The following is a 13588-nucleotide window of genomic DNA, read 5'->3' as shown; positions in this document are numbered from 1 at the left end:
CTAGATCCTGGTAGGAGAAGAATGGGTAACAGTGGATCCGATGATGGCTGATCTGGCCGAGGGATAGGCCAAATCGCCTATGATGGTATGGTGATGACCGCCAACTGTTGCGCTCGAAGTACTTTGTCGCAATCCCAAGGGCCACAACAGTGTAGTGGTGACTCCTGGCTGCTATGTCTTGGGTGCTTCGTCATCACCGACTAAGGGCACTTAGTCATGATTCATGACGCAGAGGCCCACGATAGCTCCACCATGATGGTATCCATTTTAGGAAGATTAGAGCGAAGAAGATAAAGAAAACATCGATATATTTCGTGGTTTTTCTGTCTTCAATTGGGTGGATGTTGTATTATAATGTACCTGTGTTCTGTGGTAAATTACCACATTTTTTAAGTGTCCTTAGGAAAATTCATATTCTTATATTGTCTGGAAGTAAAGACTGCACTTTTTTAGTGTCCCGTAGTAAGTCTTATTGAAAAAAGTACTAATGATTGGATATACTTTAACCGACGATATTTTGGTCCTTTTTTACTAGTACTAAATTTACTTTGGGCTTCTACAGGTTGATATTTTCTGAACGAAACGAGTAGTTTTTCTCTTTGTATTTTGATGTTCATGATTGTAAGATGTGGAGTCTAAAATACTGGAGTAATATGTGTAACTTTTAGCTATGTGTGGATAGAGGCAAGATTCATATTCATTATTAAATAAATTTACAGCAAGACTTATACACCCATAGTTCTGTAGTTCAGCGAGCTCTGCCCCTGCGTCGCTCCAAGGGGATGGCTCGAGCAACAACCAAGACGCCGCGCCGCCACCACACGTTAACCCTTTCCCTACCTCACTGCCGCCTGAGTAGCTCGCCAGAGAAAGCACTACTAGAAAAACGATTTTTCATGGCGTCACCCTATAATTTTCGCTGGCGGCCATACGCGAAAACCACCAGCAAAAATGTAACGAGGGATGGGGGGCTGCGGACTGCCTGCAAAAATCTATTTTCGCTGGCAGCCACGCTAAGAGATCCGCCATAAAAAAAAACTCTATTTTTCGAGACGGACCTCTTAAGCGTCCTCTTGGAAAAATCGTGTTTTTGCTGGCGGCTACTAAACTCCTCTGCCAGAAAAAAAAAGTTTTTCAAGCGTTTTTTTACCCTTGCCATATGATTTTAAAACCACTTCATGTCTTCTCTCCACCCACCGCTTCATCTGTCCTCTCCACCCACCTCTCCGTCTCCTCCCCTTCACTCCCCACTAGCAGTGGCGGCGAGCCCTGCAGCAGTAGCTCTGGTGGCGGCGGGGGGAGCGGGAAGACGACCGGTGGCGGGATCGTGACGGCGCGTGGTGGCGGCGCCCGAGGCGGTGGCGCCCGAGCAGCTCGCGGTGGATCTGGCGACAGGACCACATCTGGAGCGGAGGAGCATGCGGATCGAGGTGGCCCGCCTCCCTAGGTCTCTCTCCCCCACTCCTCCCTCCCCTTCCCCGCCGCCACCACTCTCTCTCCCTCTCTCAGATTTGGCGCACGGGCCATGATGGAGGCTGCGGCACGGCACTGTAGTGGCTGTGGCAAGGCGGAGGTGGTGGCATCCTCCCCGTCATCGTCCTCTTCACGGCTCGACGTGGCTGCCATCCTTGAGGCAAGTGGATTTTTTGTAGAGAATAGTGGATGGATTTTTTTGGTATTTTATTGTGATTTGTGAATGGATGTGTTACTTTGTGGTGAATTTGTGATTTGTGAATGAATCTGTTGAATGTATTATGAGATTTGGGGTGAATTTGTGATGTGTGAATGGATTAGGGTGGTTGATGCCATACTGCAGCCGCGCGCTAATGATTTAAATTTTTGTTAAGTTGATTTTTGTGATGCTCATGCTTGGGTGGATGGACCGTTGACGGAGGCGGAGGCGGAGGCGGACGGAGCGTTCGCTCCGTCCGTCGTTTTTTTTTAAACTTGGTTAGTATTTTCTCTGGCGGCTGGTATAGTGTAACCGCCAGCGAAAAAACATTTTCGCTGCCGGCCATCTTAAACCAGCCGCCAGTGAAAATGGATCTTTGCTGGCGGCTGGCTTAAGACAACCACCAACGAAAATGTTTTTTCGCTAGCGGTCGATAACCGCTAGTGAAGATCTTGATTTTCACTGGCCTTTGCTTTGTGGCGGCTCCAAATTCCGCCAGTGAAAACCCAAAATGGCCGCCACGAAAGATGGTTTTTGTAGTAGTGGAGGTGTGGTTATAAGGATGGTGTCGGTGGGGTCTTCTTCCTCCTCTTTGAAGTCCATGGAGGTTGCGGTGACGATGACATGCAAGCAGCGATGGTGGCCGTAGAGGCGGAGCTAGCATGGATACTGTACCTCAACAGCAACCGCTGCGGCTAGGTTGGGTGGAGGTGCAGTGATGGCGGCTTCTATTGCTCCGGCGGTTTCAGGGACGACTAGATGTGGCATTGGCTAGATCCAACATGATCCTCCTGCCTAGATCTGCTGTCACTCTGACGAGGGATTAGATTGGGGGGTCGCGGTGGCTTGTTGAACCCTTGGGCAGCGGACTATGGCAGTGACAATGTGGCAATCATCGTTGTTGGTGGCAAGTGGGCTATGCCAGCCTGGTGTTGGATGCACGACCATAGGCGTGGGTTGCTCGATGGCAAGCGGGTCGACAACGGGCTTGGCTGGCCTGGCATTCGATGACGCTGGTAGGTGTGATCGCAACAGCTTGGGTCGTAGTGGAGGACACACAATGGTGCGTCGCCCTATGCTGCAGTAGACAGAGATGGGGTAGACGGTGGCGCGCTGGTGAGGGGGTCGTGGCTTTGGCCGACGGCCTGACTCCTGAGATGACGACGATGATGATGGTGTGCAGAGGTGGGCGTTAGGTGGCATGAAGCAAACTCTTCTCCAGACACATGCCCTCTTGAGGCAGCGGCTAGCCACTACAAGATGGCCACGTTGGCAGGCTTATACTGGGAAGAGCGGATCCACTCTTCTCTCTCACCCTCTACTTCTGCAACTCAAAGACGTGGATGAAGTGGAGCATATCGGAATGTCGAGCTCCTACCTATTGGCCGACCGATAATGAGCACTGGTGTGGTGGCTACGCGTTGAAGGTGTTTAGATGGTGGTAGCTACTAGTGACATGCACACCTTGATAGAGAAGATAGGAAGAGTCCCGGTGAAAGCCCAACATATTCGAGGCCGGCAACAGCGGCACTGCTGGGCGTCACAACCCTTCTGGGGTTGTTGTCGTGGTTTCTTCCCTTCTCTTTCTGATGGAATCTTTCGGGCGAAAACTACATCCTAATATCTCAGGAAGGGTGACGTAGGCATCCTCGGTGTCTTAACCTCCCTGGAGACATTGTTTGGATACCCATTTTCTTCTAAGCTATTTTCTAGACAATTTGTCTCTTGCGGTGACACCTAGTTAGTATAAGTTGGCCATGCTAGATGGGGTGGTGAGGGGGAGAAGATTCCATCTTTTCTCTCACTGTTTTCCCCTTCAACACAAAGGCGTGGATGGTTATGGGATTGTGGGGGGGGGGGTGTCGTGGCCTGCTCCTCAACAGTGATGACTTGTTGTAGACGCGTGACGTGGCTTGGCTTATTTTTTTCCCTTACGTAGTCTCTCGGGAGTATGATCTTGTAATTTTTTTTGTTATATCAATACAAAGTTTTGCACTGTTTTATGTGGATTGTTTTAAATAAATTGTTAATATCTCTAAAGAATGTTGCTAAGTACGATAAGATTTGACTTATCTTTAAACAATGAATATACTACCTCCGTCCCATAATATAACAACTTTGTATGGGATGAGATAATGTCCAGATACATTGTCCTAGAATGGGACTCATCGTATCTTAAATTGCTATATTCTAAGACAGAGGGAGTACATAACGGAGGGTCTAGATTTGTCGTACATTTTGGGACGGATTGGAGGTAGTAGCAAAATCAGCCTTGGGTCCTGTTTAGATTCCAACTTTTTTCTTCAAATTTTCAACTTTTCCATCACATCGAACTTTACTACACACAAACTTCGAACTTTTCCGTTACATTGTTCTAATTTTTTCAAACTTCTAATTTTAACGTGAAACTAAACACAGCCTTATCTGCCGTTTGTAGCTCGGTGACACGTGACGACGTGAGATCCAGCCAACAGGGCGGCGGGCCGGAGGCAAACATTAGAGACGTGGAGCCCTCAACCCCCAAGTCCCATCCCAATCACATGGACCACGGCCCGCCACGTAAGCAGCACAACTGCCCTGATTGGTGGGCCCCCACTACCTCTACCTCCACAGCCCACACCGATCGATCGAGGTCCCCTGCCCGCACACTTCGCGTCAGCTGCTGCCCGCCCGCAGCATCAGCATGGACCTCGCCGCCGCCGCCGTGGCCGTCTCCTTCCCACGCCCTGCTCCCCCGCCGCGCCGCTGCGCCCCACGCCGCCACCGCCGCGCCCTCGCTCCGCGCGCGGCCTCCTCCTCCCCCTCCCCCTCCACGGCGGTGGCGGCGCCCGTCTACGCCCCCACGCCGCGGGACCGGGCCCTGCGGACGCCGCACAGCGGGTAAGCCGTCGCCCGGAGACTGATCATCATACCCTCGATTCTGATTCAGAAATGTAGGATTCAGTTTGGATTCCTGCTTTAGCTCGGATTCTTCGGCAATCCTTTTAACATCATGCATGTTTGAGATTCAGTATGCCTAATTGAAATGATGTGATGGGATGATGCTGTCAGGTATCACTATGACGGCACGGCGAGGCCCTTCTTTGAGGGATGGTACTTCAAGGTGTCCATTCCCGAGTGCAGGCAGAGCTTCTGCTTCATGTACTCTGTCGAGAACCCGTTGTTCCGAGATGGGATGAGTGATCTGGATCGGGTCATACATGGTTCGCGCTTCACTGGCGTCGGGGCGCAGATTCTTGGCGCCGATGATAAGTACATATGCCAGTTCACCGAGAAATCCAATAACTTTTGGGGAAGTAAGCTACTTTTTCTAGATCCAGTCTTTTTCACATTCACCCTCAAAGACATTTCATCTAGGATATTTTTATTTCCATTCAATGGTGAAAGGAATACATATTCGCGCTAACAATCAGCTCTCTGTTCTGCGCAAAATCCTAACGAGCTGACTGTAAGATATTTAATAAAGCAAGAATAGAAGAAGGTTATTAACAACTAGTACAAAACAATACCAACCAAACGCCTGAAATCATAGCCGCTCTTTCATGGTTAACTGAACTCAACGAACTTGTTGCATTTCCCTTCCATCCTTCTTGTCTGGTGCAGATTGATGAAAAGAAGCTTGTCACAGAGCTTTATTCTGAACCATCACCTGAATTTGCAACGGAAGAGGTTGCTTAGTACGATGCAAGTATGCAACATGTCCTCTTTCACGCACCTTTAGAATTTCTAATCAGCCTTTTTGAGATGAGACCTAATCAACTATTTTGTAAAAGCAAGCTTTCTTCATATTAGAGATTGATTTGAGGAAATAAATTTGTGAAAAAAATATGTTTATAACAACAGGGAATTATATTGTGAAAAATATGTTGATAACAACAGGGGCTTATATTAGAAAGACCTTGTGGTCTAGTTCTCGAAAAAGATATAGATGTGTACCTGTGTAGCTCATCACAAACCTGTTCTGACCAATAAGTTGGTTCCAGTCTTGATAATAGTGTTGTGCTGCCGAATCTAGTTAATGTGCTTAACAAGTGGTTATTAGTTAGGGATACCTAACAATTACTACTTTACAGCCTTCTGTCATTATCAAAGTTAACTAAGATGTCAATTTGACAACAATTCCTATTGGTTTATATTCGCAAAACCTAATAAGATCAGAACTAATTTGAAATCATGTTGTTCTTTTGACGGACATACTTGTACTTTCATACTCATCCTACATCTTCCCAAACAGTTCAAGTGCATATATTCTTAGGAGTCTTATTTGTTTTGGATGTAGTGTGCATTCCATGCATCTATAAAGGTAAAAAGTAGTAAACAAAACTGCAGATCAAAAGTCAGAACAATGCAAACTAAGATGCAGTGCAGATATTGATTACTTCATGCTTCTGTTATTTGTAGTTGGTATTGTTTTTCCTGTTCATATGGAACTTTAGTAGTGCATCACAGTATGTTGATTTCCAAATTAATAAGCTGCATTTCGATAGGTAGGCATGAACTAATGCTCGGAAACACTTTCATTCCCAATAATGGTTCAACACCCCCAGAAGGGGAGGTTCCCCCTCAGGTAGATTCTTTATGGATTCTTATGAATTGCAAAAACTCATATAATGATCTGCAACTATTCTCGACTTAACATTTTTTCCTATTAACATATTTTAAATGCCATTCCCTGAGCTACTCCACATCTATTTGATATCCAGTGAATTCATTAAAAAATCTTAGTTTTCTTGTTTAATTTGTGGTTATAACTGACTACCTTTCATATCTAGCATGGTTGGTTCTTTATGCATTAGAATTATATATGATTATTTCACCAACTACCTAATGTGCATGATTTTTCTTTTCAATAACAAGATTAAATTTCACCTAGCAATATTAATAATAAATATTAATGTATGTACTAAAATGCATATACTTAACATCATCTAGTTGTTTAGGGGTGCTGCTTATTGTGAACGTTCCTTGTCCATACTGTGCAGTGCTTCTGTATTAAAGAATTCAAGTAAAAAAATGTTTATTTAGTAACTGGTGTGCCTGTAAGGGAGATTCGCAGTATACATTCTTGTAAGCTTTGATCCTTTCTCAGCGTGCAAGTTTTTTACTAAATAATGAGATGTCTTATCTATTATTCTGTTTACCCTGATATTTCCTCTGATTTGTAACTTATCACTCTCTACATTGCTTTACATGCCAATGGCTTTCTTCAAGTAATCAACGGTTATTATGTTTCATTAGGAATTTTCTAGTCGAGTTTTGGAAGGCTTCCAAGTGACACCGATTTGGCATCAAGGCTTTATACGTGATGATGGAAGGCATGTGCATCTTGATGTTTATCTAAGATCTATTCTTGTAACTATTATTATGTTTCTATGTTTTATTGAAAAGTCATTACAGTTTACTTACTGAGCTTTTTTTTTTGCCAATTTAGTGCGAAATGCTTCTTTCCATAGCTGAACTATAAAGAATAGTTGGATCTGCATGTTGAGAATTTATTTATTTTTAGCTCATCAACACAATGCTAAATGAAATAACCTGAGAATTGTATTCTGGTCAATCAAAATATAATATTGTAGAATCATGTACAAAATTTGAAATATCTGCTTAGTACGAAACTATTTGGAGAGGAAGGTTTGCTTGTTTGTACAAAAGGATAATAGATATTAGTATCCTTCGAATACCATGATGGCAGGATTTTCTGCCAATCTGAATTTTGAAATCAGGCAGATGGATTTCCTAATCTGTAAAATGGAATTATGCATTTATGCAATTGAAAATATGACAAGACAAAATGATGAGTAAATTTTAGAAAACTAAAACTATTTGTCAAAACTATTAATTTGCTACAACTTTAGCTAGGCATTTCAGAGAACTGCAACTACATTTTATGATTTTATCATAGAACTACAACTTTATTTGCTTGACAAGTTTGGACCAACATGCTATACACATATACCATACTCATGCTCCTGCAAGTTGGGCCCACATGTCATAAACACATAGGGGGATAAAGTTGTAGCTTTCTGATAAAATCGTTTGCTATTGTTGCAATTTTGTGAAATATGTTGCTAAAGTTGCAGCAAAGTGATAGTTTTAACCATATAATTGCTGTTTTGTGAAATTTACCGTAAAATGATAAAATGAACATAGCTCTTTCGCTGTCACTTTTGAAGTTCATGAAAGACAACACACTTGATACGCTTATTGCCTTGTCAGAGAGGGATATAGAAGTTTCTATCCTTTAGGTGCTCCAAATTTCTTGAACTATATATTGTGCCCAAACACATTTCTAATAGCAAATTCAACTGTAGAGAGGAAAGGTGATGCGACACCATCTTTGCTCATACATTGCACTTAACTTAATATAAATTTTTTTTAGGAAAAAACAGTAGTTCGTGTGTAACCACGATTGCAGGTAATTAAGAAAATTGCTCTGGATGGTTTGATTGTATCGAATGTTACATATTATAAGAAAAAAAAAGACCTTGACAATGCTTTTAGATTTATTTAGTAATGTTATGCAATGTGTTTATTACTACTATGATGATGCTTATATTACATGCAAATCCTAGAGAACAACTCCTAGCAGTTTATGTCAGGACTGGATACAATACCGTAATTAATGTTTCCCTTCAAAATGTAAATGGGGATTGAGTAGAAAAGAGAGTTTACACTTTATTGCTATTAAATGAACAATTAAAATTTAAATTACCTGTTGCTCCCCTGTCAGGTCAAAGTATGTGCCAAATGTCCAAACAGCTAGGTGGGAGTACAGCACTCGACCAGTATATGGCTGGGGTGATGTCACGTCAAAGCAGAAATCAACTGCTGGTTGGCTTGCTGCTTTTCCTTTCTTTGAACCTCATTGGCAAATATGCATGGCTGGTGGCTTATCCACAGGTTTGTATTTCTTTGTATTTGATAAACTGAACAGAGAGATATTTAATTTTTCTTTTTACCTACTGGTTTTCATTCTAGGTAGATGGCACATGTGCCACTGAGTAATTTACTGAATGATACATTCATCTCTCATGTGTAAAACTATCATGTACGATGGAGTTGTATTTCTTAGCCTAAAATGTGAAAATTGGTTTTCCATTGATGAAGCTTTATTTCAAATTTTTTCTTTAATATTTCTGTAGGAATCCAAATTGCACTAAAAAATACCAGGAAATGTGGCTAGTCCTATCTATATGTCCAATCCTTTTATTCCATTCAGTATGATTTCTCCAGTTCAGTCCTGTAGTAGCGCACGATTGATTGAGGTGATATGATATAGTGTTAGGAAGGTTATAATAATATTAAGTTAATAGTTCAATACTAACTTCTGCAACTTAACTACTCAGGATGGATTGAATGGGACGGAGAGCGGTTTGAATTTGAAAATGCTCCTTCTTATTCAGAAAAGAACTGGGGTGCAGGTTTTCCGAGGAAGTGGTATTGGGTGCGTTTTTCTATCTTCTTTCTGACCATTAATCCTGATGTAATGGATACACTGGAATACTGAATAAGTTTTGCTTCATTTACAGATAGAAAATATGCTGTTTCTTGCTGTAATTCTGTGTTTTGTGTTGCCAGTAATGTTCACCCGTAGTAGCTTTTGGGCTGTTTAGATCCCTTGCCTCACCTGGATTTAAGAGTTTAGGCCTCCAGTAACAACAAAAATGCTTGCTTTGCCTGGCAATCTCACCTCATTGAGCAAGGATATTGTTAGTTCCTTGCTCACAGGGCAATGTTTGGCTTGCATCTCATCCTGCATCTCTTTATCAAAGGAAGCTGGGTGAAGGTTCTGAACAAACCCAATATGCATGAAGGTTTCAAGAATGGCATGCAATATGATGGTTGTAGTGGTCATGATAAAAAATACCTTCTTTAAACATAGTGTGGTCGGTTGAAAGTAGTCAATTTTACTGGTACATTTAGTCATAGTTATAGAGGTTATGCACTTTTAAATATTCATGATATAGCTAGTTTACAAATACTTGTCGCTTCACGTTTCGTAATGCACATTTTCCAATTTTATCCATATTAATTATCTAGTTAGTTGTGGAGGGTAATATGGTCATTTAACATGAAAACAAATGATTACACAAATTTATGTGCCATGGTTAAAAGTGACAAGTAAACGTGAATGGAGAGAGTATGTTTTAGTTTGACTCAAAACTTCACATGAATGACCAAACTAACTGATTGAACACCTTTGCTCATACAGGTCCAGTGCAATGTCTTCTCAGGCGCATCTGGTGAAGTTGCATTAACGGCTGCTGGCGGATTAAGGAAAATTGGATTGGGCGAAACCTATGAAAGTCCTTCACTGGTAGAGTCCTGATACTTTCAGCTTTTAATCTGATGCATACTTCTAATTTGTTCTGCAACTTAGCTCATCATGCAAGCTTGATTGCTGGATGTCTGCCAGACTGCCAGTAAGGCAAAAGGGAATATTATTGATCAACCAGTTGGCCTAAAAATTTTGACTGACAAAATCTTATCCATTTCCGAAGTATGGGTTTATTTTCATTTCAGGACTGGTCATTGATACAACATTTTATGGATTTAGTGGATAAATGTATTGCTGGTGATGGTTATGCCACAAATTAGAATCCCCTTTACCGCAGTGGTTTTAAGTTTAGATCTTTTTTGTGTATGTATCATGAAAGTTACACTAATTGTATGTATCTAGGCGACTTTTCATCCCACAGAACATTTACATCTAGACCTCTGACAGTCGAAACAACCAACGTACAGAAAAGCCACCAGGGTGAGTAAAAAGCATTGGCAGCATAAGCTTGTGTGCAGCCTGAGACAGGGTTGGAATAATCTCTTGTTCCAAAAAGAAGTGCAGCATGCTTTGTTTCCTTTAAATGTCCTGTGGTGTTTCTGTGATGTTATTATGGATTCTTCCTCTTTTATAGAAGGTCCAACGTCATTCTTATCCACTTTCTTGCTTTGCTTTTGTACTCACATCCACATCAACAAAACCATGTATTTATTGAGACCAGGTAATAGATATATTTTCTTTAGCCAGTAATTTCAATACGATGCTTGTTTGCTTTGTGCCCTGCATATTAACTTTCATAAGAGGAAGCATACAATGATCAGACAGAAGATTTACGAATTTAACTATGCACATACATAACAGTTCTGTTTGTTCCCTGCAGATTGGAATTCATTATGAGGGAAAATTCTATGAATTTGTGCCTTGGACCGGGACAGTGAGCTGGGACATTGCCCCTTGGGGTCACTGGAAGTTGTCCGGCGAGAACAAAAATCATCTGGTAATTATCATCCAGCGTGCTGAAAATGTAATGCAGTGCCTGTGCTAGTTGGCTACTGTTCACATTCGAGCAAGATTCCCACTTAGCTTTCTTACTTGTATTATAGATTCTCTTAGGTTGTAAGGTTACTTATGTGGTTCTATGTTCCTTGATTAGCATTCAATGTTCTAAAAGCAGATTATCTAGGTGCTAGGCAGCCTGCTGGCCTAGTATCCAATTAAGTGCCAGGAGCTGATCTATCACCGGACTAGTGCCTAGCACCTGGTGAATGCGACCCTTAACATGCATTGCTACTTTTCTACAGGTTGAAATAGAAGCAACCACAAAAGAACCAGGCACTGCTTTGCGAGCTCCAACCATGGAGGCTGGACTAGTGCCAGCATGCAAAGACACCTGCTATGGTGATCTGAGGCTGCAAATGTGGGAAAAGAGAAATGATGGTGGCAAGGGAAAGGTATGCATGCATGATAATAAGGCCATCAGAATTTTTCAGATAGCTGATGTATTATTGCACTATTACTCTTGTTGCAAAATCTAAGGTGCCAGTTGGGTTAGCTGCCTCGAAAATTGAACTTTATTATGCAATTCACAAGGAGGGCCAGATGTAGCATATAATATGCAAATCAGTATGCGGCCCAAAAGTCCACTACTACCTTCGTTCCAAAAAGAGTTTATACATGAATTTGGACAAGCACTTGTCTAGATAGGTGTAGAGAAAACGAACTCTTTTGGGACGGAAGTAGTAATACTATTTTTTTCTAGATTAGCTTGGGGCTGTTTGGATGGGACTAAAATTTTTAGTCTCTGTCATATCGGATGTTTGGACACTAATTAGAAGTATTAAACGTAGACTAATGACAAAACCCATTTCATAACCCTGGACTAATTCGTGAGACGAATCTATTAGCCCTAATTAATCCATGATTAGCCTATGTGATGCTACAGTAAACATGTGCTAATTATGGATTAATTAGGCTTAAAAAAATTGTCTCACGAATTAGCTCTCATTTATGTAATTAGTTTTGTAAGTAGTCTATGTTTAATACTCTAAATTAGTGTCCAAACATCCGATGTGACAGGGACTCAAGTTTAGTCCCTGGATCCAAACAACCTAATGCCACTATTTTGCCTTAGGAAATATTGAAAGTTAAGGACACAATGAACTCTGATGGATTGATGGCCTCTATAGTTATCTGCCCCCGGAGCAACTGAAAATTTATTAATTCATATATGATAATATATGCATGATACTATCTGTCCTGTCAGGCTCTCCATATTCAAATACTAGAAAATATTTTAATAACACTCTTTAGCCTTTACCTAAGCACATTGTGGGATCAATTTCTGATTCTGCACATACATGGTCACTGTTCAGTATAGACACTTTTATTGAACAGAATATAGTGACCGACTTCATTGATAGTCATCAAGGCATGTAACCATGATCCAAATCAAGAAAACTCTTCTTATTTACTCTAAAAAACTGTAACAAGATTATATGGTGCATTACCAACAAGGCTACAATGTATAAAAATTCCTAGTTGTTTTCAGATGATACTCGACGCAACAAGCAACATGGCGGCACTAGAAGTTGGTGGAGGCCCTTGGTTCAATGGTTGGAAAGGCACGACTGTTTCAAACGAGATTGTGAACAACGTTGTTGGTACCCAGGTCGATGTGGAGAGCCTCTTCCCTATCCCATTTCTCAAGCCCCCTGGTCTGTAGCATTGTTCAGGTCGAGCCATCGATAGGTAGAGATGAATAGGCCCTCCAATCTTGTCACACCTTGAGTCTTGATCTGTTCCTCACTTAGCATCATGTTTTCAGCCAGAGAACTACAGAAACAGTAAACCAATCAGCATGGAGTTTATTCTCGTTGGGTTAGAGAAAGGCGCCTTTCGGGTGAAATCATGTTGCACAAATTTTTACAGATCAGGAATGGATGCTGTAATTCAAGAAAATAAGTATAATTCATCTTAGGCAGTTCCATCCTTTTGTGCTCATCTGAACTTCTGAAGTATCATAAAGAAGTGATAGCTGGATGCCCGGGCCTGCATCTGCAATTGTGGAGGTCTTTCTGGTCAGAATTGGCTGGAAACAATTGTTGTTAGCACACTTCATATGGTAAATCTTTCAGAGGTACTGACAGACAAAGACGTGTGTTTTCAATTATCATTGTACTAACAAGGATACCAGTGGGCCTAACAGCACATGACGGAAGTTCTAGCCTGTTGGCATAACATTGGATTATAGTATTACAAAGCTGATTTTAAATTTTAAAATTTGTATCTAGTATTTATTTAGGGGTTTCTTCGTCACTTTTTTGTAAAATTATTCTTCAAAAAACAAATTTAGCTTTGAAATATAATCCAAAGTTGTCAAAGCGGCTGCACACATATACAAAAAAGCTCAATACAAAGACAATAAGCAATAACTTGGCACATTAATGGACAAACAAATCTGATGACCGAATTTTGGTAACATGTAAATTCTTTAAAGAAAATTTGTTATCACCAACCAAAAACAACTCATACATTCCAAACAAATCTCAAACCATAATACACCAAATTCCAAAAGAATATCCTTTTTTCACTACAAACGTCAAAACCTTACTCCTCAAGTCGTCAAGGTCCAACCTCCA

The 13588-nt window shown here is 41.4% G+C and overlaps 1 protein-coding gene across 2 annotated transcripts; it reads left to right on the top strand.

Moving 5' to 3' along the window:
- Nucleotides 1-4320: 4320 nt before the first annotated feature.
- On the top strand, nt 4321-13225 carry LOC4329007 (probable tocopherol cyclase, chloroplastic). 2 transcript variants are annotated; one of them, NM_001416510.1, is made up of 10 exons: nt 4321-4552; nt 4724-4968; nt 6160-6239; nt 6911-6987; nt 8403-8572; nt 9019-9116; nt 9885-9989; nt 10831-10947; nt 11252-11401; nt 12499-13225. In NM_001416510.1, exons 1-10 carry the CDS (start codon nt 4356-4358, stop codon nt 12670-12672), a joined length of 1413 nt encoding a protein of 470 aa, NP_001403439.1. In that variant the 5' UTR covers nt 4321-4355; the 3' UTR covers nt 12673-13225. The 2 variants fall into 2 exon arrangements, 1 of the variants encoding a protein (NP_001403439.1); NR_184055.1 differs by lacking the exon at nt 6160-6239.
- The last annotated feature ends 363 nt before the right edge of the window (nt 13226-13588 follow it).

The sequence above is a fragment of the Oryza sativa genome, chromosome 2, assembly GCF_034140825.1.
Source record: "Oryza sativa Japonica Group chromosome 2, ASM3414082v1".
In the NCBI taxonomy this organism is placed as follows: domain Eukaryota; kingdom Viridiplantae; phylum Streptophyta; class Magnoliopsida; order Poales; family Poaceae; genus Oryza; species Oryza sativa.
The sequence above is the reverse complement of the archived record's forward strand: the minus strand, read 5'-3'. Positions and strand labels throughout refer to the sequence as shown.

Bases quoted from the DNA above. Each gene is read 5' to 3' on its own strand.
- LOC4329007 (NM_001416510.1), top strand. From the start codon at position 4,356: ATGGACCTCGCCGCCGCCGCCGTGGCCGTCTCCTTCCCACGCCCTGCT. The intron at 8,573-9,018 runs GTTTGTATTTCT...TTAACTACTCAG, and splicing joins GGCTGGTGGCTTATCCACAG to GATGGATTGAATGGGACGGA. The intron at 9,990-10,830 runs GTAGAGTCCTGA...TGTTCCCTGCAG, and splicing joins CCTATGAAAGTCCTTCACTG to ATTGGAATTCATTATGAGGG.